A 26,045-nucleotide genomic window follows, 5' to 3' on the forward strand; every position below is an offset into this window, starting at 1 on the left:
ATTCTTTCACCATACTTATTCAACCTGTATGCTGAGCAAATAATACGAGAAGCTGGGTTCTATGAAGAAAAACGTGGCATCAGGATTGGAGGAAAACTCATTAAAATTTTGCGATATGCAGATGATACAACCTTGCATACTGAAAGTGAAGAGGACTTAAAACATTTACTGATGAAGATCAAAGAGCACAGCCTTGAATATGGATTACATCTCAATGTCAAGAAAACAAAAATCCTCCCCCAATGGACCAATAAACAACATTCTTATCAATGGAGAAAAGATTGACGTTGTCAAGGACTTCATTCTTCTTGGATAAACTATCAACACTCATGGAAGCAGCAGTCAAGAGATCAGACGACATATTGCATTAGGCAAATCTGCTGCACAGGAACTTTTTAAAGTATTGAAGAGCAAAGATGTCAGCTTGAGGACTAAGGTGTGCCTGGCCCCAAGCCATGGTATTTTCAATAACCTCATATGGATGCAAAAGCTGGACAGTGAATAAGAAAGATCATAGAAGAATTGATGCTTTTGAATTATGGTGTTGGAGGAGAATATCAAAAGTGCCATGGGCTTCCAAAAGAACCAATAGATCTGTTTTGGAAGAAGTGCAGCCAGAGTGCTCCTTAGAGGCCAAGATGGCTAGGCTTCGTCTCTCATACTTTGGACATGTTGTCAGGAGAGAACAGTCGCTAGAGAAGGCTTTCATGCTAAGGTGGAGGGTCAGAGAAAAAGAGGAAGACCCCTAACAAGATGGATTGGCCAAGAGGCATCATTGATGGACTCAAGTGTGGCAAAGGTAGTGGGGTTGGCAAAGGTAGTGGGATCGGACATTGTTTCGTTCTGCTGTCTATAAGGTCGCTATGAGTCGGTGCCAACTCGATGGCACCTAAGAACAAAAACATATGCATGTGAAACTTTGACAATGAGTGAATAAGGAAGATCATAAGATCGTAGAAGAATCGATGCCAAAAGACAACCCAGTCCGTGTTGGAAGCAGTGGAGCCAGGATGCTCCTTGGAGAACAGGACGACCAGACTTGGTCTCTCATACTTCGGACATATCATCAGGGGGACCTGGAGAAGGATATCATGCTTGGTAAAGTGGAGGGTCAGACAAGAAGAGGAAGAACCCCAAAGAGAATGATTAGCACAGTGCAGCAGCAATGGGCTCAAGAACAGGATGATCGTGAGGTTGCCACAGGGCTGGGCAGTTTTTCGTTCTGCTGTGCATAAGGTCCAACTCAACTGCACCTAACAACATAAGTTCCATAGAGCCACCATGCATGGCCATATGCCAGGTTGTTGTTATGTGCCGCTGAGTCAGTTCCCACTCATAGGGACCCTGGGAGTGTTTCCAAGGAGTGCCTGGTGTGTTTGAACCTCCAACCTGGTGATTAGTAGTCCTGTGCTTATCCTACAACATCACACTGGGACTCTGAATTAGAAATCCCCATTATCATTAGGAGTCCTGATGTGATGCTGTAGAATAAGCACTAGACTGCTAACCACAAGGTCAGCAGTTCAAACCCACCTGCCACTCTTTGGAAACCTTATACAGGGACACTATGAGTCAGAATCGACTCCTGGGCATCTAAGAGCAGTGACATTGCCATTCAATCCTGGTGTGGTGTTGTAGGATAAGCACTAGATGGCAAACCACAAGGTCAGCAGTTCAAATCCACCAGTTGCTCCTCAGAAACAATACACAGTGTCGGTAAAAGTGGGATCCAACTCGATGTACTTCATAACACTACCAGTTGTCACTCTGAAGCAATTTGTAAGGGACTAGGAGCCTTTGAAGGGATGGTGCACCTCTGGCCTGGCCTGTGTATTACCCAGTATCTTCGTCACACCTGACTTTTCTTCACACACATGGTCCCCAGTGCTGCACCATCCAATATGCACTGTGATGGGGAAAGGAGAGGGGCTTCTCAGGAGCTTGGAGGGCAGGAGAGGAGCCGACTCCCTCATTACTGCAATGTCTTCCCACCTAAACATGGGCCCCTGAGGACAAAGGAGGAAACTACCAACCAAGAGAGAAGACATGAAGAAAGGTGCCAAGGATATGAATAGGTGATTCATAAAATAAGAAAGCTGTTAATACAAATGGTCAACAACCAGAAGAAAACATACCAAACACTACTGTAATGTTTAATGCAAATTGATACAAGATACCATTTATAATCCATCAAATTGGCAAAATAAAAAAATACAATATTCCTTGTTTACTAAGGTCTAGAGAAAGCGCACTTTCCTATACCATAAGAAGGAGTAGGAATGAGTACAATTTTCCTGGAAGTCAATTGTGCTGTATATAGCAAAGTCCAAATAGACATGTATGCTTTGAAATGTATGCATATCTTGTGAAAATGTATTCTAGGAAATAATGACAAATGTGCCCTGCTGTCCATTAAATATCCAACAGATGGAAGTAGTTTAACACAGTTGCTGTAGGTCTGAATCCATCTGTGAGTCTGCTGTGCGGTGGTGGCTTGCATATTACTACAATGCTAGAAGCTAGGTCACTGTTACTTCAAACATCAGTAGGGTCACCTATGGTGGACAGATCTCACAGGAGCTTCCAGACTAAGACAGACAAGGAAGAGAGGTCTGGTGATCTCCCAAAGCCTAGAAAATTCACTTTAGACTGGTTATAAGGTATGCATAAAATTCTTCATTAAAGTTTCCTCCCAAAGGGCACAAACCTTGGGAATCAGTCTAAGATCTCCAGAAGCAGGTAAGACTGTTCCTTCCTGAGAGCCTTGTCCAAACACTTAAGAGAATTCAGTGTCTACCCCTGTGCCTACATGGTTCATGAGACTTACTAGAACCCATTAAAACGCCCTTAACAGCAGAGGCCGTTTTAACATGGGGTGCCTTTAGTGGTGAAGCATTACTTAGTACTCCACTAGCGTGTTGTTGTTGTTGTTGTTAAGTGACTCACAATGACCCTGTATAGGGTTTCCGAGGAGCAGCTGGTGAGTTTGAAATGCCGACCTTGCAGTTCAAACCGACCTTTTGGGTCAGCACATTATCCTGCAATGCCGCACCAGGGCATCACTAGCACTAATGGTGCTATACAAAGTGGGGAGGAGCCCTGGTAGCGTAATGGGTTACACAATGGACTACTAACTACAAGGTCAGTGGTTCGAATCTACCGGCCACTCTAAGGCAGGAAGATGAGGCTTTCTGCTCCTGTAAAGATTTACAGCCTCAGAAAGCCTATACAGGGTCACTATGAGTTGGAACCAACTTAGATACAGACGTACACAGCAGCAGAAAGTGGGGCACAATCTTGCTCACTGGAGTAGGGGTGGGGTTGGTGACTCAGGCTTAAGCAGAAGAGGTGGGGAAAGAAGAGTAAGAAAAATGAACCCTCTTCTTACTCAGAAGTGGACTCAGCTCTATGTGTTCAAATCCCAATTCTACCACTTACTAATCAACTCACTTAACTTCTTTGAACCTCAGATTCGTATAAAATGAGAATGCTCACTGAGGACAGGGGACGCACCTATAACATACACGCTAACAGGGAAGAAGCTCAGTGAACGCAAAACAAAAGCCCGACTGATCTACATGGAGATGACCAAGTCCCAGAGGCAGCCGGGCCCTCCCTGCCAATCACCCCAAGGGTGTGTGGCACGCCAACTGGCCCCAAGGCTTCTAAATTGTCAAGGCTGGGGTTTCTGTGGGTGCTGGTGTGGGGCCTGTGAATGTGCTTCACGGACCACATCCCAGATGTTCTCCTGCAAGTGTGGTTGCTCAAGCCCTCCAACTATCTCCTGTCTAAACCAGCTGGCAACTCATACCGTAAAAGCCTCCAGGAAACGCCAGCTTTCTGGTCACCAAATTCATGAAGCAGCGATGAAGAAACATGTTCTTTGCTATCTATTCTGGAGGCAGATAGCGTTCCTATTTACTGCTAGTGTTGACTGTAGTCCTTACTATAAGACTGCAAATAACTGGCATTTGGGAAAGAAAGTCTAAAGAGAAACAGTGATGTGTAACTGTTTACCATTGCTGTGGAGCCGACTCCAACTGATGGCTACACCGTGTCTGTCTGAACAGAACTGTGTTCTATAGCATTTTCAGTGTGTGAGTTTTCAGAAGTAGACCACAGGCCTACTGAGGCATCTCTGAGTGGAATCAAACCTCCAACCGTCCAGCTAACAGTCAAATATGCTGTCTGCCCCACCCAGAAACTCCACTGAATTAATTTCTTTTCTTAGGATGGACACAGGTACTGGGGTTTTAGCTCTAACATATGTGTTGTTCGGTGTCATCCAGTCGGTTCCAACTCATAGCGACCCTGTACAGGGTTTCCAAGGAATGACTGGTGGATTTGAACCACCGACCTTGTGGTTAGCAGTCCAGTGTTTATCCTACAACACCACACCAGGACTCTGTAATATGAGTGGTTGGTGGCAGTTGTGGTTAAGTGCTTTCCTGTTAGTCCCAACTCATAATGACCCAGTATAGGGTTTCTGAGGAGCAGTTGGTGAGTTTGAACCGCCGACCTTGTGGTTCAAACCGATCTTGCAGTCCTGTGCTTATCCTACAGAGCCACAGCAGAAGTCCTTATAGACTCTCAAATATGGTGATTTGTTCAGTATCATTTGGGCTCCCAGCCATGCTGAGACCATACTGGGTTAATGTGATAGCCATCTAAGCTCCTTCTAAGCTTTTCCTCATGCCTTTCCAGTTCCTGTAATTAACCACCTCCAGCACTTTGATAGCGTAGCGGTTACGAATCGGGCTGCGAACCTTAAGGTCAGTGGTTCGAAACTACCAGCCGCTCCGCGGGAGAAAGATGAGGCTTTCTACTCCCGTAAAGATTTACACCCTCGGAAACCCTGTACAGGGTCGCTATGGGTCGGACCCGACTCGATGGCACTTAACAACAACAACAACAGCACTTTGATGGGCCTTCCTCTTCCACTTCTTTCAACTTAATACCTTCCTGAGGAGTCTCAGCACCTCAAGTCATGCTCTCGATAACATCTTGCCAAGATTAACAGAAGAATCTTTTAGCTGGCCTTCTGCCTCCTGTCTTTCCAAAGTAGCCACCATTAACCTACCTGAAAACTTCACTTACATCATGCCTCTTCTCTATAACCTCCAATGGCTCCCTACTGCTTTCTCTCCAATCAAGATGCTCCACAGCATGGCCCTAACCTCCCCTCTCTGTCACATGTCTCTTTTCCCGTGCACACATTTCAGCTACTAGACTTCATCACTCCTTCTTCACCGTGCCTGCTTCTCCCTGTCCCTGTGCCTTTGTTCTTGGGATTCCCCTGCCTTGAACCCTCTCCCTCTTTCCCCGTCATCTATACACTAAAATCAACAATGTCGTTGTGAGTGTTGAATACCTGGAACACCTTTGACCTAGAGGGAAGCACAGCTTCTTCTAGTCTGTACAAAACAAACACCCCTCAACAACCACTCCCACCCCACATTCAAGGGTGGGACCCTAAGTCCTTCCTTTCTTAATAGGCTCATGTTTTCTCCATTAAACTGCGCTTTGAGTATTGAAGCTGAATAAATTCAGAAAGATGTAATGGTCCTGGCACCCAATGTGAGTTGTTCTTGAACCCCAACCCCAAAGGCACAGCCTGAGTGAGTACCAACCCTATAGAGTCGCGGTAGTTCCCACTGGCATTGTTTTACCAGCTAGGACAAAGTCTGTGTCACTTTCACCAGGAATGCACAAGGTGAGGGTGCACTGATCTGGGGTGCCAGCACAGTGTCCCACACCTGGTACTTTTCCCCTGCTGGGTGTGGTCCATTCAGGAGAAGCCCCTGACACCAGATTGCAGCCCCCCAGGCCTGGCTACACAACAGCCTTCTCAGTGGCACTAAACTGAGGATGTCCAAAAGTGGCATCGAGGGTGGATCAGGCGAGTGAGGAGAAGGATTTCCTCACAAAAGGGTCTGTAGACCCCTGCTTCTCTCTATAAATGTAAGGACAGACTTTAAACTCTCCCTTGGCAATGCATATTGGACACGAGATACTGCAAGGTAGATATTAGTCTCAAACTGCATTAGGTATTCACACCCGCAACCTGCCTTTTAATGGTCACCCTCCTTTTTGGTAAGTCTCATACCAAAGTCAGGAAGACCCGGGGCTGCTGTGGTCATGTGCTCAGCTGCTAACCAAAGGGTCCACAGTTGGAACTCACCACCAGCCTGGAGAGAAAAAGGTGCTGCAGTCTGTTCCCTTAAAGATAGTTCTTGTTGTTAAAATTACGACTCATAGCAACCCTGTATAGGGTCAAGCTGACTTTACAGTCCAGTGCTTATCCTACAGCACCACACCAGGACTCTCCATTCAAGAATGTTGTTGTTGTTGTTGTTGTTGGTAAGTGCTGTCGAGTTGGTTCCCACACACAGTGATTTCTGAGGAGCAGATGGTGAGTTTAACCACCAACCTTGCAGATCAAGCCAATATTGCAGTGCAGCGCATTAACCCACAGCACCACACAAGGACTCCCATGAAAGATTACAGCCTTGGTCACCCCATGGGATGGTTCTTACTCAATCATTTAGGGTTCTTATGAACCTACTCAGTGGCAAGAAGTTCTGTTTGGTTTCTCTTTTTTTTTGGACCAAGTTTAGCCATTTCTTGTTCACACTTTTACCAAGTTTAGGCACTTTGCTGTAAAGATTCCCTGGAGTTTTGAATTAGGTTTCTAATATACATTTGCTAATTTGCACCCTAAACATATCCCACAGTCCCATTTAACTCTGAGTGCTCATGTGTGTATTCCAACTGCCTATTCCCGTTGTTCCAACTTAATCAAGTACTTAATGAACATCATTAATATTCCTCCTCTTCCCTGTAGCCATCTACACTCATCAAGGTAAATAGCTGCTGGCCCCCTCCACAGCCCTGTGGTTCAACTAAGAGTTGTCTGTCCTCATCCTAGACAGTGGGCTGTTTGTCCTCCAAGATGGGAAAACCTTTCTAGGTACTTTTCAAAGACTTCATGTTAAAAAAAGGTGTTCCACTTAGATTTTTGAAAAACGCCAAGTTGTTTAGGACGGCAGTAAGAACTCTATCTTATGGTGAAGCACATTTAGAGACTCTTGTGGAATGTCAGGCATTGTACTAAGTGCCCAGATCAATAGTGACAGTAAAAGGTGGTGGTTCCTACCCGAGAGGTCAACACCAATGGAAGGGTCCCCATAGTGAACGCATAATTAGAGTGTGAACCCTGGTAGAAAAGAAAGTCTTCTATATTCCTCCGGGGGTCATAGAGGAGGGAATTTCTCTAAGGAAATGATGTTGGGGCTAAACTGTATAAAAGATGAACAAGAAAGGATGTGTTATTCACCAAAGGTTACAGCTGAAAGACACACACACACACACACACACACACACACAAACCATCTAGTATAAGTCCTCTATTTATAGGTGAGGAAACTGAGGCCTAGCAGAGCTAAATGATTTGTCAAAGGTCAGAGCTAATTATAAACAAAGCCAGAACTTGAAACCAAAGAGCCCAACGCCCAACCCCTTCCTACTAAATCACATGGATTTTATTTATATCCCAGCTGTAGTTTACTCCACTTGAGCCAATAAACTCAAAAGACTAGTGAGTTAAAACCACATCCCTGAAGACCAGCACCAATAAGGATCAACTTTCATTGTGGATAATACCTTTTCATTTTTTAAAATCCAAAGAGTTCTCATCATATCAAAATCCAAGGCAGTCTGTAAGAATGGGAAGGTCATAACCCTGTCTAAAATGTCCTGGCAAGTTTCTTGAGCAGTGCAATGCTAATTCGGGCGAGGGCTGTGTCCAAGCTGACTCCACGCTCCCGCTGGAGTTTCAGATCTGCACATGGCGATTTGGGTGTCTCTTTGCTGTCTCCCAGATTCGAACAACCAGGAGTCCTTCCCTGGGTTCCTGGGTTCCCGGAGCCTCCAGGGATTTACCTCTGCGGACGCCGCCGTTTCTCCCATGGTGTGTGGTGTAGAGCCTGCACAGCAGGTTGGAATGTTCTTTTGAAAAGCCGGTGGAATCCACTTGCAATAAGTGAGTGCGTGTAAATGCGCAGAACAAGGGCTGGAAAGAACCTCGGCGGAGCACACCCTAACCGAGGTTACCTCTGAAAAACCAAAGCGATACTGAGAGGGCGCGATATAGCGTCTCTTTTTTTTTTTACTCCAGATACTCCTGTGTTGTGTCAAATTGTATTCAGGAACGGATTCGTGCATTGCACATCTAATGCATATGTATTGATTTTTTTAAGTAGATTCTTAAACAAAAATAACATCTCAATAGAACAAAGGTGCGTTCCAGCAGATCGCAGCAGCGTTTCCCCAGGAGGGAAAGCTCAGAGTAACTCCCCTTGAGACATTAAGGAGCTGAAGGTGGAAATCTAGTTCTCCACAACATTCCAGCGGGGGGGTCGGAAAGTTGGGAGGCTCTGGGGTCGGGGGGGGGGGGTCGCCGCACTTGGTGCCGGCATACCCCGAACCCGTGCGTTTAGGAAAGTCTCCTTGCGGGCGTACGCACACTTCCTCCCCAAAATTGATGCTGATGAGGGAGGGTGGGGCTGAGACGGGGAGGTGGCAATTCGAGCTCTCACCCCGACTCCCTCTCCCGCCCCCTCCCCGACCGCCCCGCCCGCGTCCAGGGCGCCCGGCCCGCCCCCTCCCCTCGGCGAGCAAACCAACCTCCCCGCGCGGCGCTCGGTGACTGCGGGCGGGGCCCGGGCGAAGGAGGGGGCCGGGCCGGGCCGCCCGGCTCTGCAGTTGACTCCCGAGCGCGGGCTGCGCTGCCGGAGCCGCTGGGTGGGGAAGGCTCCTCCAGGCGCTCGCAGGCATGCGGCCCGGGAGCAGGCGCGCCCCGGGCTGCTGCTAAACCGGCTCGGGCGGCGGGGCCGAACGCTAGCCGAGCCCCTCCCATCTGGCCCCGGGGTAGACGAGCAGAGCCCTGGTACCCCGTCGTCGCCGTCAGCCCCGCCAGTGCCACCCCCACCGCCCGAGGGCCGCGCGGGCTCATGCAGCCCCCAAGGTAAGCGCGAACGGGAGCGGGGTGGGCCGGGCGATCGACGTCCACTAGGCGCCGGAGACACTTGGCGGGGCCCTGATCCTCCGACCGCGCGTCTTGTCTTGCTCCCAACTTGCCTGAATTTGGCGCTTTACTGCACCGCTATCGCTCGAACTCTTGGCAGAAAACTTTGTTTGGTTTTTTATTTGCGCTTTTTCTTTTTTTTTTTTTTTAAACTAAAGCTCTCTCCCGACAGCCAGCAGCGCGCGTAGTTGGGGAGACCCGGCACCCGTCCTTTACACTGTGTGCTGGAGGCTCCTCTCGGGCATTGCCGCCTCTTCTTTAGGCGGCAGTTCCACCCCGGCCCGCGGAGCCGCGCACGGAGCTGGCCACCTGGCTGTCCCGCCGTGAACCCCCATTGGCCTGCGTCGCCCGGCCCCCGCCTTCCACTCTGAGCCCGGCTGCGCCCTGCCAGCTGCGGAACCGCGGGGCGAGCGTCGGCTCCGCGCTCTGTGCGGCGCGGGTCCAGGTGGCCCTCTGCTTGGGCGCTGCTGGGAGATGCGGGACTTGGGTTGAGCGCGAACAGCTAGGATTCTCGAGCGACGCTAACATCCCTAAATGAAACGGCGGACCTGGCACGGCGACGACTCCGCGCCAGACTCGCGCCGTCGCTCATACCAGGAATCCGGCTGGGACTAGGGGACAGGTGTATTTAGGGGGAGGGCTGACGTGGAGGATCGCTCAGATGTAATCCTTGATTGCAGCCTGTTAGTGTAATTGCATTAGATTTGCTCGGAGGTAGGATCAATTCCCCCAAATTGAGATTTTAATGGGCGCCTGCGAGCTATTATGTGGTGCGGTTTCAGAAGGCGTTGGATTGTATTTATAGATTGGGTGTTATGCAGATGGATTAAGTGACAGAGCGCCACCTAGTGGAAGTGGTGAGCTTCGAATTCCTTTTAGACCCCGAAATTGGGTGTTCTTGAAGGAAGACTCAATTAATTGCACGCCAGGTGGGGAGGTGGGGAACTAGTCCCCGCAACGCGGAAAGAGCCGTTTTCCATGAATCTATGGTCCCCCGATCTCAGCATGCCAGGCGCCAGGGTCAGAATCGCGCGTCCTACTGAGAAGCGGACTTGAGTCTACGAAGCACCTTCACTTTCTACACCGGATTTGAGTTCCTCAGGCAAAAAGCACACGTTGCTTACTGTAAGAAGGTATCCCTTTTTCGCGTGTCTGTCTTAGAGATCCCCAAAACCTACGCACGGATCTTGCTTTTCTCCCGTGTACCACAGACAGGTGATTTGTTTTCAGGTGGCTCTTGATCTGAAGGGCATCTGAAGGGGAGTTGGGGTAAGCCTCTTGTCAGGTTGTGCTAAGAGAGAGCACATATAGGACTCACTGCAAAATGGCATTTCGTGCTCTGCCACGCCCACATCAGGTGACAAGCCCCCTTTATAAAGGAAGTCGTCTCCAGTTAACAACTGGACAGTCCTTTGCGGGTGATAAGCAGAAAAGACAAAGGCTTTGGGTGGGGTGCCCACTCACTCACAGAGCTCCATGTTCTCCGTGGCTGGTTTTTACTGCCACCTTCCAGGTCAGATGATAGAGCAACCAGCTGGGTTCTCCCTATTTTGGTTCCTTGTGTTCAGCAGCTCGGTGTTCTGTTGTAATAAAGAGCTTTTGCCCTTGGAGATGATCTGAGCTATGAGAATGCTGAGTAAGGTCCCTGCTTCTTACTACTCCTGCAAGGTGACGGACAGGTGTTTACACTCATAGATACACTGGATCGTCCCCCTACCACTCATGCTGCCTCATGGTCTCTCCATTGCTGGGGTTTATTCAATAACCGTCTTGTGGTGAAAGGGATCTGGCTTCCTCATCAGAGAGGATGTCTCAGGCCTTTCCTAATAAATCTGTCTGCTTTCTCTCCTTTGTGTTGTCTCCCCACTGTGTGTAAAAATGCAAAACAGAGGTGTAGGAAGCTCCTGTTGAATATGACCCATTGAGTAGTCCTTCAGCAGCCCTATATGGGGCCCAATAGAGGAATTCTTAAATGAAGTGATGTGTAAAGTGCCGTGAAGAGGTCTGACATTAGGAGAGAGTTGTAAACCACCCTCACAGTGAGCCTCCCTGTTCCCGAAAAGCAGGCAAGAGCAGGAGCTATTATTTACATTTCTCAGAAGAAACTGATGCCCAGCAAGACCAGGGTTCTGCTAATCTGAAATGCGTGTGTTTTGTTTTCCCTACAACCTCACTACCAAACGGATCAAACCCAAGCACTTTCTTTTACCAAGTATGGTAGCAAAATGTGGTCACACCTTTTGCATGCAGTATACGGTATGTAGGAGTCCTGGTGTGGCGCTGTGGGTTAACGCACCAGACTGCAAAGCCATTTGAACTGCAAGGTCGGCGGTTCAAGCTCACCAGCTGCTCCTCAGAAACCCTATATAGGGTCTCTATGGGTCAGAATCAACTCGACAGCACTTCACAACAACAACAAATATGGTATGTAAGTATTTTACATGCAGTGTATGGTATGTAAAGAGACCCAATCACCGGTCCATCCAGAAGTGTGTCATCCAAGAAAAAAGACAGGACGTGCCCAATGAAATCAAACAGAGACAATGAGGACTATCAGAAACTGTTGTTGTTGTTGTTAAGTGCCGTTGAGTCAGTTCCGACCCATAGCGACCCTGTACAGGGTTTCCGAGGGTGTAAATCTTTACGGGAGTAGAAAGCCTCATCTTTCTCCTGCGGAGCGGCTGGTAGTTTCAAACTGCTGACGTTAAGGTTCACAGCCCGATTCGTAACCACTACGCTACCAGAGCTCCTTTATCAGAAACTAGTACAGGCTAATTGGAATCTGTCAGGTATGTGAAACGGAAAGGCCCTTCAAGTGGCTTGTTCTACAGCTTGACTTATATCTGAAAGCTAAGTTCACCTAACTTGTGCTGGAGGTGTTCTTGTGATTTTTAAGAAAGAATGGCTGCGCTGTTTAAACAAGTCATTGTTTATTCATTTAACAAACTTAACTCTACCTATGTTTAACCTAAAGAAAAGAGACTCCCAAGTTCTCCTTGCAGTCTGGTATCCAACCGTATTCAAATGACAAACCAAAACCCCACCCAGTGTTTCTGAGTCCTTGCCAACTCACAGTAAGCCCATGTGTGCGGAGGAGAACCACACTTTGTGGGTTTTTCAAGACTGTGACTTTAGAAGCATGTTGCCAGACCTTTCTTCTGAAGTCAAACGATTGGCCTTTTTTTTATATTTTGCCCAAGTGATAGATCCATTTCAATGGCTTTTCTCTTAATAACAGAACCAGGAAGGAGTAATGAGCAGGGTAGTGGGAAAAATTAAAGCTGCCTTAACCAAATGGTGACAAATGAACAAAACTTTTTTTTTAAAGGGTGCCTAATTTCTTAGCCAGATGTGTCCTATAAGCAGAACTTGCTATATTGTACTAGAAACTGGGAGTCATGAGGCAGAATGCCTAATGACTGTGAACCTTTAAAATTCTAAAGGCAAGAGAAAGAAGAAACTTTGAAATTCGAATAGAAATCGACACTTTCTATTTGACAGTCCTATTAAGAGAAGTTTGTTGTTTAAGTCATTGCTAACTGACAAACATACGAATGTCCTGGGTAGCTACCTCGTTTATAAAATGGTTACTTCCAGACTGCCGGAGTCAGAGTGGAAGTGGAGCCAGCAGGCTTGTGCCGGAGTACTTACAGAATTGGTGGTTGCGTATACTTCTGGTTTTCAATTGTTTGTTTAAAGCAATGCTACAAAATGAAGAACTAGCAGAAATCAAGACTCTGGATGACCAAAGTCTGGAAAGCAGGTCAAAATTTAGAAACAAAAGACCCTATCAACAATCTGGTAAAACAACAGTTTAAGTGGGCTCTGTGCTCTCCATGGAACAAAGCCGGTATCCGCAAAACCCATGAGTTAAAATGCCCTAAAACATTGATTTCTCTCTCACTAGGGCATTGGTCAGTATTTACCATCTATTGTAGTGTTTCACTTTTTCTTCTTTCTAAATTGTCACCACTGTAGTAAGCACATTCTTAATACCAAGTAGTACCTCAGACCTCTCAAACAACAGAGACATTGTTTAAATTCCTTTTCTTACATCCAGCCCTGTTTGGTAACCCAGGGCTCTCTTTACATAGATTTTTAATGCTGAATCTTCAAACCAAGGTCTTGGCAGCAACATGCCCTGGCTGATGATGTTCTTAGTGCCTTCATCGGATTCCGGCTCACAGTGACCTCATGTGTGCAAAGCAGGACTGTATTCCAGAGAGTTTTCAAAGCTGTAATCTTTTGGAAGTAGTTTGCCAGGCCTTAACTCTGAGGAGCCTCTGAGTTGAGTAGCGCCTTCAACTTTACTGTCAGTCATTCAGTGCCTACCTATTTGAGCCACCAGAGGAAGGAACAATGTTTCCTGTTTCCTAGAATACACTGCTTGTATACAGACATATTCTGCCTAAATCCTCAGCAAGCCTATAGGCTCCATTACTCTACCCTTAAGCGTGCTTTCCTTTATGAAGATTGTTGTTAAATGCTGTCGAGTTAGTTCCGACCCATAGCGACCCTGTGTGGGGTTTCCAAGGAGTGACTGGTGAGCTTGAACTACCGCCTTGGTGGTTCCAACGACTTTGCAGTACAGCACATTAGCCCATTAGCACTAACCATTTTTTCTTCCAATGTTGTTGTTGTTACGTGCCTTCGAGTTGATTCTGACCTATAGCAACCCTGTGTAGGGCATCCAAGGAACAGCTAGTGAGCTTGAACCACCGACCTTCTAGTTCAAATGACTTTGCAGTCTGATGCATTAGCCCACAGCGCCACCCTTAAAGACTCATCCCTGCTAATGTGTCTAATGACCCCCCTTCACTGGCTCTTAGCATCCCCCCCCCCTTGTGGGGCAAATGCAAGAATTCTTAGGTCAGCTGCAAACTGTAGTCAACAGGTTCTGAGAGTCCCTGATGATGTTAAGTCCTGTTGAGTCAGATCCGACTCAGCAGTCTAGTGCTTATCCAACAGCGCCACAGAGTGTTTTATGTATTTATCTCTTTTCACTTTTTATTGTGGTTTGGGGAGAAGTTTACAGAGCAAATTAGTTTTCCATTCAACAATTTATTCACAGTTTGTTTCATGACATTGGCTGGAATCCCCAGAATGTACCAGCACTCTCTCTTCCCACTTCCTGCTTGTCCTTCTTCGCCCAGCTCCTTCCTGCTTTCTGGGCTCTGGGGCAAATGCCATCCTTTCTGGTCTCATTGTTACAAGTAGTGAGTTCTCCTTGTGGTGGTTTTAACTTTGTAGACTTTTCTGTTGTTTGGCTGAAAGTTCAACTCCAGACTTGACGTGTGTTCTTAAGGTTCCACCAGTGTCTTAAAAGACCAGTATGTCGGATCTTTTTCATGATTTTGAGTTTTGTTCCACATTTCCTCCTACTCTATCCAGGACCTGCCATTGTGGTCCCCAACAGAGTGGTCAGCAGTGACAACTGAGCACATCTCGCCCTCCTGGACTCAGGGTCGTGGACACTGAGGTCAACGTGGCCCATTAGTCCTTAGGACTAATGGTTTCCTTCCGTCTTTGATTGTCTTCACTCTTCTTGGCTCAGGATGGGGGGTTTCTTGGATTACCACTCTCAAACTTTGAAGATCCTAGCCACCTGTTCACCAAAGTAGGATGTAAAATATTGTAGGACAGAATTTTTTACAGTTTCCCACACAGTGGTCCTTGCTGATCCCAGCCAGGTTAGGTCGAAATATACAAGCAAATCAAGATTTGTCTGCTGCGATCACTAATTTTATGTGGTCACTTGGCTAGGCTGTGATTCTGAGTGATTTGACAGACACGTAGACTGGTGGGTTTTCAGTGATGTAATCACTTCATGATGTGAGCAGACATGAGCCACCAATTATTGGAAAGGGAAGTTTCCCTGGCTGTGTGGTCTGCTTCTATAATATAAAATCTTGTAAAATTTCTTCTCTTTCTTGTCTCCTGACCTCTGGATCTTGGGACATAAGCTTATGGAAGTTTCCAGTCTGCCACCTAAGCTGCAGATTTCGAATCCTCCAGCTCTTGCTCCAGCCTGCTGCCTCACCTACGGGTTTGGGGCCTGCCAACTCTCACAATTGTATGAGCCATGTACTTAAAGTAGACCTCTCTCTCTTTCTGTCTCTATCCCGTAAAGATTTACAGCCTTGGAAAACCTTTACAAGGTTGCTATGGGTCGGAACCAATGCCACAGCACGCAACCACCACCGCATTTGTGTGTGTATATGTTGCTGTTGTTGTTAAGGGCTGTCCAGTTGATTCCAACTAATAGCGACCCTGTATAGGGTTTCTAAGAAGTGGCTAGTGAGTTAGAACTTCCAACCTTGTGGTTCAAACCGACGTTGTGGTCCATGCTTTCCCCTACAGCGCCACACCAGGACTACGCCTATCTATCTGTCTGTCTATCTATCTATCTATCTATCTATCTATCTATCTAATTTATCTATTTGTTGTTAAATGCTGTGGAGTTGGTTCCAACTCATAGCACAACCCATAGCAACCCTGTATAAGGTTTCCAAGAGTTGCTGTGAATCGGAAGCAACTCCATGGTACTTAACAAGAACAACATTGTGTATGTATGTCATTGTTACTGTAGAGTACCACTGAAGTCAGTTCTGATTCCTAATGACTGTATATTATTGTTTACAGCTCAGACCCTCTAGAGTTGAGTCTCCTTTTATACATTTTACATTCCAACTTTGTAAATTTGCTAGTGCAGGCATAAGAAAATATACCACAAGTAGATAGTTTTAAAGAGCAGAAACTTATTTTCTCATTGTTTTAGAAACTGGAAGTCCAAATCAGGGTGTCACCTCTAGGGAAGGGTCCTTTCTGGTCCTCCTTGACCTTCTGTGTTTTCCTCTGTGAGTCTCTGCATCTGTGTTTCATGATTCACAAGTGACTAGATTTAACACCCACCCTTAATTAACATAATTAGCATAACATAACACAGAAAATGGTCTTTCTAAATAGGATCCTGGGTATAGGGACCAAGCTTCAACATTCCTATCTATGAGGGTAAGTCAAAAAGTATTGCTACATGATGACAGAAACCTTTATTAAATAAAAATATCAAAATGTAAAGCTGTTATCACTGCAATGAAATGAAGAGTGTAAAACCAATGTTCTCCCATGTAAACTGCCACTTAATTCACAATAAAAACTTAAAGTAATAATAAAAAAAAACAACAAGAAAAAAAAAAAAAAACTGGAAACATCTTCTCAAATCTTGGGCCTGGTTTTACAAGGCTCTTTTTTAAAGCAAGTTTTACAATAGTTTTTTCATCAGGTATTGCTTTGTCTGGGTTATATCCTTCAATTTGTATCAATTTATATTTTTGTATTTAAATTTTAAAATATCTTTAAAAAAAAAAAAAAAGTAAAGCTATTGATTCTCAGCATACCCTCCATCTAGGTCTAGATACTTTTGAAAGTGGTGTTTCCATCTCTCTTACCCTTCCCCAAAAGAATTCTGCGCTCTTTTGATTTACACCACATCAGAACGGCAGTTTGGGGCATCCTTGAGGCATTCACACCATGTTCATTTGAAATGGTCTTTAAGATTGGGGAACAAAAAAGTCTCTAAGGCCATGATCAGGGCTGTAGGGTGGGTGGAGTAAGGTTTCCCAAGGAAATTCTCAGAACAACCCTTGCTACTCTCAAGAATGAGCCAGTGAAATGTTGTGATTAGAAAAAAATTCCTCCCTGTAGCTTTCCTGCCTTTTTCTCACTAATGCAATCTCCAGTCTTAAAACTTTCCCATAACAATTCCCCATAGTCCTGTGTTCTCCAAGAAAATCTGTCAAGATTGTTGTCGTTGGAATCACAAAAAAACAGTCGTGATAACCTTCTGAGCTGAACTAGTCTGCCTTGAATTCATTTTTGGGATCTCTCTGCCCCTCCTTAAAATGATTGGTCCCTCTAGATACTGTTGTTTAATGTGGGGCAGCATTCCATAAACTTGTTGCAAAGCATCAGTGACTTGGGTAGATGTCCACTTGAGGTTTATTAAAAATCTGATCTTAACATTAGCCTTGCAATTTTTTTTTTTTTTTTTGCCAACTCATGTTTCTTTTTCAAAAGCCCCCTAACGAAACTAAGGCAAGTATCTTACTGAGAAACATTTGTCTGCATCTGCCCACTGGTTACAGAGACACTCAAACATGTTTTTTTGTTGTTGTTCATGTTTTTATTTTTCTTTTCACAAAACCCCATGCATGTATGAACTGGAACCTTAGTAGCAGTAGTGTTTGACATACCCTTGTGTTTTGGAGGGATACAATTCGTTTAATAACTAATCTGTACTGTTACCTGTCCCCTCCAGATTGCCTGTTTAAAAACCTCGATATCCAATTGTTTAAAGTTCATTCACAAAGTTTGATTCTCTTTCACAAAGTAGCTTACCCTCTCACAAGGCTGTTGTTTTTAAGTGCCATCAAGTCGATTCCCACCCATAGTGAGTCTGTGTATAGGGTTTCCAGGGAGCAGCTGGTGAACTTGAACCGCCGACCTTGCAGTTCAAAGGGCTTTGCAGTCTGGCGCATTAACCCACAGCGCCACACCAGGACTCTCACAAGGCTATTGGACGAGGTAACTTTCCCATTGTAGGTATACCACGGCCTGTTTAAATTCTGGCTCTCAAAGGTGCTTGTTCAAAACTCATCTGCTGAGCAAATGCCTAAGTTCTTTGGAAATTTGCCATCCATGTGCATTTCTGCTCCTGACAGAGGATAAATTGTTCTTGCTAGAACATGTCTTTGGGATACTTGCTTCTCTGTGCCCTGATGATCTAAGGAGCACTCCGAAATGCGTATTTCATTCACGGAATCATAAAAATTGCAGGGTTTCCTCCAAAAAACTGAAAAGAATAATTAACGCTTGTTTGGAAGTTGTAGGTGTATAATGTCCTTGCGTTTTAACTTGATTTAATATCCTTTGTGAAAAGGAAGCTCTGGTGTGGCAATATAGGATAAGCACTGAACTGGTAACCGCTGCAAGATTGACAGTTCAAGCCCACCAGTTGCTCCTGGGAAGAAAAGATGAGACTTCTGCTCTCATGAAGATTTGCGGTCTTGGGAAGCCTACAGGATCTCTGTGAGTCGGAAGTCACTGGTGGCTGCAGGTTTGGGTTTTTTTTGTTTTGTTTTGTTTTGGCTGGTTTTTGGAAGGAGGTGGAATATAAAAAACAAACATTTTTTTAAAGCTATTGCGTTTTCTCAGATGGTCTTCTTTTACACACGGGAGGCAGAGCAAAAACCAACAACACAGAGCTAGAGGCCAGGCTTTCCTGGATCCCTCTTCAGGGTCCTGATTACCTCACAGAACTCACTGCTGAGTTTAGGGGTCATGCTGATAGGGACAGACTAGGGGTAGCCTGAGTCCTCTGCCTCGTCTGACCTCAGAGGGACAGCCTAGGGACAAGGAGAACCTGGGACCCTGGTAGGGACACTAACACCAGGTGCGAGAAAGAGACAGAACCGCAACAGCCAAACCGCCAAACGGAATCAGCCAATCAGAGAAGAGGAAACCCCAAGGGGCAGCACTCCATTCCCGAGAAGCCTGCCTGCACCCCTTTACTAAAAATCGAATCAATATTCCTTCTCTTTATTAAGACGTGATCAGCAAAAAGTGACGTCAGACCTGCCCCTGGGGGAGGGCATCTGGGACCAGGAAGAGACACTGTCGTTAGTGCTCCAGCCCGACTCCACCAGGTCCTCTCCGCTCGCAGAGACAGGCCCACGTCTCTGTCTGAGGTGTGCTTTGGCATTGCAGTAAACAACCTCTGAGTGAACGTTAATCGTGGGTATGCATTTGAGAAATGACTCCTCAGTCGAGACTATTCTTCAGACTGCTGAGAGAGGGGAGCCCAGGGAATGGGACAATGAAAACCATAAAGTCGGCAGTTCAAACCCATCAGCTGTGCCTCAGAAACCCGGTACACAGTCGCTATGAGTCAGAATTGTCTTGACAGCACTTAACAACAACAACAACGATCTGTACTATTACTCTGTGCCAGGTATCTGCTCTGAGTGGATCATTGTTGTTAACCCATTTAATCCTTAAAACAACTCTCTGAGGAGGTACAGGTATATACTGTTTTATAGATGAAGTAACTGAAGTCTTAAGTATCTGTGTTCAGAATACATGTTTTTAGCTAACATGCTATATTGCCTCTCTAATGCAGAAGTGCAGTCCTGATGTGGGCTCTGTAGGATAAGCATTGAACTGCAAGTTCCGTTTGAACCGCAAGGTCAGCGCTTCAAAACTCACCAGCCACTGGACCGCATTTAACACCACAAATGTAGAAGTGAATTGGATCTATAGCCTGCTAACAATGCGATTGTCATTTCAAACCAACCATCTGCTTTGTGGGAGACACATGAGGCTTTCTGCTCCAGAGAAGATTTACAGTTTTTAAAACCCTCTACAGGGAAACCCTGTACAGGGTCGCTATGGGTCGGAACCGACTCGAAGGCACTTAACAACAACAACAACAACAGGGTCGCTATAAGTTGGAACTGACTCGACAACACACAACAACTATGTAGAAATGAAGACGTTCCCTCAGCCTCCCACAGATTTAAAATAAATCATCATGATGGAGGAGAACGTTGCATAAATTGACACATTTGTTCTGTCTGGGTTGGCCTTCTTCCCCACCTCCCATCATCTTTGGATCTTCTCTGGTTTCAGCTTTGTATTCGCCATTCTAAACAATTTTGAACTTGATGAATAATTTGGTTATCTGTTCCTGTTGCTAAATGTCCTTGGTATTTGCGCTTGGCATCAAAATTGTTCACTATTCCAAATGCTGTAGCCTTTGGAGAATCTTTGAGAGAGACAGAGACTCAGACTCGCTGTCAGTTCAGACAGTTACCATTTGGTAGATAAATGGTTCCACGCTGGTTCTTTTCCCAAGAACTTACTGGAATGGTGAGAGGTGGAGGCTGCATGGTGTCTTGTCCTCCAGAGGACCCAGTGCGTGTTGTATGGGTCCCTGAGCTGCTTTTCATTGTGACTGAGATGGTTTCAGAGGGAGCTCATGAAGAATAGCACTGTGGGTAATTTTGTCATTGTTGTTAAGTGTCATTAAGTCCATTTTTATGCATAACAACCCTGTATAGGGTTTTCAAGGAGCAGCTAGTGAGTTTGAACCACCAACCTTGAAGTTAGCAGCCCAGTGCTGATCCTACAGTGCCATACCAGGGCTCTGTGGATGCCACCAAACCAAACTCTGCACATCTGGTGCAGGGTGAGCTGGTCTTGGCAGTGGTTTGGTTTGTTAAGAAGTCACCAACAGAGATTTGTGAGTTTTGTAAAGGCCTCTGCTGATGTTCAGTAACGGGTCAGGAGCAAACCCAGTGGTTCCTGAGACACCCCATAAACACTCCTCTCAGAGTACCCATCACACCATATTGAAAATTATTTCTCTCCGTATCTGAAGCTCCTCTAGGGGTCCCAGAGAAACATGGCCGTTGGCTGCTCCTCTCAAGAGTCCCCAGAAGCCACCTCAGAGCCTGGCCCAGAACAAGGACTAAGCGATTGCTTGTTGAACAAAAAATAATGAAGATAATTTGATTGATGTGGGAAAAAAATAGTACGAATCTCCTAACACTCATTTAAAGTACATATCCTGGAGCAAATAAAATCTACTAAAGTGCTTTCAATCCACTTGAGCAAATTCACATAGAAATAGTGATATATTTCTTCAGCATCTAAGGAGAACTATGAGAATACTAAGGAAATGTGTTTCTTGAAACCATTAAAATGTCAGAATAACTCCAGTATGTTTTAATTACAAAGAATAAGAGTCCCCAATGGAGGGAGGAAATCTTGCTCACAGACAGAGAGAAGGGAAGCTCTCAGGAAAAAGCTAAGAAATTGAGAGAGATCAGAAAAAGGATTCAAAGACCACTTTGTAGAATCTCCTGAATCAAAAGTGTTGTTGCTGTAGTTTGTTGTCCAGGAATTGCATTCATGGTGGGATTGGACCGTTGTGATCTCTAAGTTCCTCATTGGCTGATGTTTAGAAGTAGACCACTATGAATTTCTTTCATCTAGAAGCTGTACAGAACCCTTTCAACATCAAGTTGTTGAGTGCCATCAAGTCAGCTTCGACTCATAGAGACCCTGTATAGGGTTTCCAAGTATGGCTGAAGGGTTTGAACTTCCAACCTTGCCGTTACCAGTCCTATAGCACCACAACACAGTCTCCACCGACAGGTGGGACCACTGGCCAGGACGGGAACCAAACTTCAGCCTCTCACACACATGGAAGATGAGGATTCTTCCACTGGCCCATCACTGTTTCGTAAATCAACAAGAAAGATATTCTTAATGTCAGAATGGAGTCCTGCTGTGGCACTCTAGGATCAGCACCAGACTGCTAACCGCAGGTTGATGGCTTAAGCCCACTAGCTGTTCCTTGGGAACCCTATACTAGGTCACTATGAGTAGGAACTGACTCGGTGGCAATTAACAATAACAATACCAGAGGGAATCGAATAACAAGACTCACAATGCTTTGGAAGAAGACCCCCATAGACAGACGCCCTCTCCGAAACTGTCATGAGAACAGAGAGGTGAAGGAAGTTCCAGGAATGGCCATCCCAGAAACCACCTGGCAGTGACATCCTGGTGACTACAAGTTCTTGTGCATTGTACTTCCTGCCACAAAGGAACAAATTTCCACGAACTAAGTAGCTTAAAACAGGAACTTGTTCTGGAGGTTGGAAGTCTCAAATCAAGGCGTCAGTCGGAGTGGTTCCTGGAGGCTCAGAGAGGGAATCTGTTCAGGATCTCACGTCGAGCTTAACGTGGTTGCCAACAATTCTTGGTATCCCTTGGCTTGCACTATTAGATTGTTAGGTGCCATTAAGTCTGTTCCAACTCATGGTGACACTCCATACAACAGAATGTAACACTTCCCAGTCCTGAGCCGTCCTCACAACTGCGTGTCTGAGTTCATTGGTGCTGTCACCACCTCCATCCATTTTGTTGAGGGTCATCCTCTTGTTCACGGACTGTCTCCCAAGCATTATATCCTTCTCCAGGGACTGGTACCTTCCGATAACATTTCCAAATGATGAGAGACAAGCTGTCACCATCCCTGCTACCAAGGAGCATCCTGGCTGTACTGCTTCCAAGACAGATTTGTTTCGTCTTCTGACGGTCCATGGTATATTCACTATTCGTCCCCAACACCATAATTCAAATGCATCAAATCTTCTTTGGTCTTCCTTATTCATTGTCCAGCTTTCCCATGATAGGAAGTGATTGAAAATGCCGAGGTGTGGGTCAGGCACACTGTAGTCTTTGCTCTTACACACTTTAAAGAGGTCTTTTGCAGCAGATTTGCTCTATGTGATCATGTCAGGCACTTAGAACAGAGAAAGAAGAGGATTTCATGTCACACACACACACACACACACACACACACACACACACACAGCTGTCTCAGCAGAAAATCAGACCAACCTCAGCAATAGGAAGATCCTGACAAGGAAAGTTGTTTTTGTAAGATGGTGGGGGTAGTAAGGGAAGAAAGTTCATCAGTAGTCATGAGACTGGGGGAGAAGACTCAGAGTAAGCATCTTTAGACAAATTCCCCAAATCAGAACCAGGAATACAGCTCATTGCCCTTACAGAAGGATATAGACCGGAGATGCCAAATTGTATTCAGGGCGCCTCCTCTTCACTGTCAAGGAAGAAAGCCACTCATCTGTCTGTAAGAACCTCCATGCTTCCATGCTTAATAGATCTTTTTATCTGCCGAAGCTTCTTGTCTCTCTAACCTCTTTTCCATGGGGTAAGTGTGTTGCACCTTCCAAGCTCTTTGGAAGGAGAGTAGCCCTGATTCAGGGACAACATGTCAACACTGACAGTATGTCGTTTGTTGCTTTAACCGCGGCTTCCATGGGCGTTGATTGTGGGTCCAAGTTGACACCCTCAGTCTTGTCTCTGTTTATGAGGCTTTCGTTGGTCCAGTGTATCCAGAGCATCATTCCAATACCACCTTCCACAGAGCTCTCTATCATGTGTCCCAATGTCTTCATGTGACCTTTTTATAAGGTTCTTTGGATTTAAGGCCCATGCTAATCTTATGTTGATTCAACCTGCAAAACCCTACAGATATTTCCAAATAAGGCCAGATTCATAGATATCTGGGGGTCAGAACTTTGAGTTATCTTTTTGAGAGAGACAGTTCAATCCACAACACACACTCACACACCTACCTAGGAACTATCCCTTCTAATGCCATATGGAAGAAATATATCACCAAAATAATATCATAAAGCATGTTTTTAAACCCCAAGTAACTGGAAGACACACACACGATGCTTTCTGAAAACAATCATCTCTTAGCATTCTTTGAGGAGGTAGAAAGAATCCTGGAGGGTGGGGAGAAACCCAAGGATGAATTATGTTTAGACTTTCAAAATTCCTTCCAACAAAGTTCCACCAAAGGTCATTGCAACATTTAAGTCCCCCAGAATGTGGGGGGAAATCATCGTGGATCAGAATTGTCCTTAGAGACAGGAAACAAAAACCTAGGATAAACAGGTACTTTTCTACACGAAGAATTATAAACAATGGGGTTCCCCTAGGGTGGCTGGTGCGCCCAGACTTAGTTTAGATTTATATAGATTATCTGAAGGAGAGAATGCTCAGATGGTCCCAGGCCTGCAGATGAAATGAAGGCTCTGGTGAGAGATGGCAAACAAACTGTGATTAAGTAACTACAGATCCCACCTGCCTGTGAGTTAGCAAGAAAATACATATGAAGCCTTCGCAGGGCAAGCTTCTGTTAAAGTATATAGAACAGCCTCCAAATTACAAGAAAATAGACTCTGGTGTGGCGCTGTGGGTTAATACGCCAGACTACAAAGCTGTTTGAACTGCAAGGTTGGCAGTTCAAACTCACCAACTGCTCCTTGGAAACCTTATACAGGGTCGCTATGGGTCGGAACCAACTCAACGGCACTTAACAACAACTTTAGCGTAGTGGTTACAAATCGGGCTGCTAACCTCAAGGTCGGCAGTTTGAAACTACCAGCTGTTCCGTGGGAGAAAGATGAGGCTTTCTGCTCCCGTAAAGATTTACAGCCTCGGAAACCCTGTGCAGGGTCGCTGTGAGTCGGCACTGACTCCACAGTACTTAACAACAACAACATCTTTGTTTACAGCCACGAAAAGGGATTTGGGAATTTTTACAGAATGTTTGTTTTCTAATGGCTGTGCAGAAAAGGCTAAAATGCTTTCAGAACTGGTAGTGGAAACTAAGTCAAAAGTAATATTCCACCCAGACTCTCCCCACACCTGGCAGTTTGATTGCCTTCTCCTCGAAAAACATCTCTGGGGTCTATAGAGGGTGCGCAGAGTCATCACCTGGTCGAAGGTTCCACCAGAGGCCGCCTGCTTTGTCTCCAAGGCTTCTCACTGAAGGATGAAGCCAGAAAGGTGGTGTTGTCATCAGTGTATAGGAAATGTGCATGTTTGCAAAGAAGGTGCACAGGACTTGCTCATCAGACCTGAGATGGTCAGATCCCAGACAGAGGAATTTGAGGGTTAAATTAAATTAAAGGATTTGTTCCCACTCTGACTTTTAAATGTAAGTAACTCAGCTCCTCAAGACAAAGGACAAATATTTTTCAACAAGTAGAGGATCTGGGGCTATTCAGTTAACGAATAATGGGTTAACAGCCATTTAGCAACATATTTCTGCAGAAATCTTGTCTGGGACCAGGGCTGGACCATTCACTTCCTCTGTTTGTCAGGGGTCTGTTCATGCAAGTGAGAGAAATCTAAATCAAAACTTGTTTACGCAAAATAAGGAACTTTGTTGGCTCACACAGCTGGAAAAGATAGAAAGGGGCTTCAGAAGATTCATGGAAAAACAGGATTAAGAGATAATGGAATTTTCCATGAATTTATTGAAGCCCTCTCCTATTGGTGTGGTTCTCAAAGGATCTAAGGAGTCACATGTTGAAAGGGTCACATGAGGAAGGCTAGCCTTAAACACCATTAAGCTCAGCAGATAAAATACCAAAACACCAAAACTAAGCCCATTGCTGACTAGTAGATTTCAGCTCATGGCAGTCCCATGCGTTCCAGAGTAGGACTGTTCTGTAGGATTTTCTTCCCAGTGCTCTTAATGGAAGCAGATTCCGTGCAACACTGGATGAATTTGAACCACCAGTCTTTTGATTAGACGTTTAGCATGAACTATTTGTACCACCCAGGAACCCTAGGTGAAATGCAAACAAAAATTTTAAAGGTGGGTTACAAAAGGGCAAATATTATATGGCCTCACTTTTAGAAAAAGCTAAAAGACAGCCACTGCCATGGAGTCAAATCTGACTCCTGTGATCCCACAGGACAGAGGAAGGCTGTAAATCTGGGCTGAAGCCAGCTACTACATCTTTCTCCAAGTACAGCTGCTCGGGAGCCACATAACAACTGTGCCACTAGGGCTCCGGTATAAAAAGACAAGAGTAGGCGAATGTATAGAGACCAGAGTTTATTAGTGGTTACCAAGGACGGGAGGGAGGGAGGGATGGGAAGGGTGTCAACGTGGTGGGAAATCATGTTGATTGAAGATAGGGCCGCGTGAATCGGGGTGGAGACCTGGTTGGCCAGCAGTGTGGCAAGACCTGGGGACTCTTAGGCCCAGAGTCAGTGACATAGCCACAGAGGACTAGAGTGGAGAGTGAAGTGTCCAGCTGATGAAAGGGCATATGCATAAGAACACCCACACTTGGGGATAATACCCACTTGACCTGGTTTCAATGACTGCATGATCAGAGCTCAACCAGAAGAAGAAAGAAGAGGAAAAAAGAGTAATCTGATACAATTAGATGAACTTGACCTACACCTATGGATGCAGTAGCTCAAAAGAGAGATCAAATCTTTACAGCAAGGATGATTCCCACCCCCCCCACACACACACACAGAGTAGACAGGGATG

General features: G+C 45.6%; 1 protein-coding gene across 1 annotated transcript in view; it reads left to right on the forward strand.

Annotated features, from left to right (window-relative positions):
* Positions 1-8,955: 8,955 nt before the first annotated feature.
* Positions 8,956-26,045, forward strand: part of RGMA (repulsive guidance molecule family member a) — a 47,118-nt gene continuing 30,028 nt past the window's right edge. Inside the window, exon 1 of the mRNA XM_006867107.1 lies at positions 8,956-9,025. Within this exon, the coding sequence (XP_006867169.1) occupies positions 9,012-9,025 (14 nt within the window). The 5' untranslated portion in view covers positions 8,956-9,011. The remainder of the gene's footprint in view (positions 9,026-26,045) is intronic.

This window comes from Chrysochloris asiatica, unplaced genomic scaffold (assembly GCF_000296735.1).
Source record: "Chrysochloris asiatica unplaced genomic scaffold, ChrAsi1.0 scaffold00101, whole genome shotgun sequence".
Lineage (NCBI taxonomy): Eukaryota > Metazoa > Chordata > Mammalia > Afrosoricida > Chrysochloridae > Chrysochloris > Chrysochloris asiatica.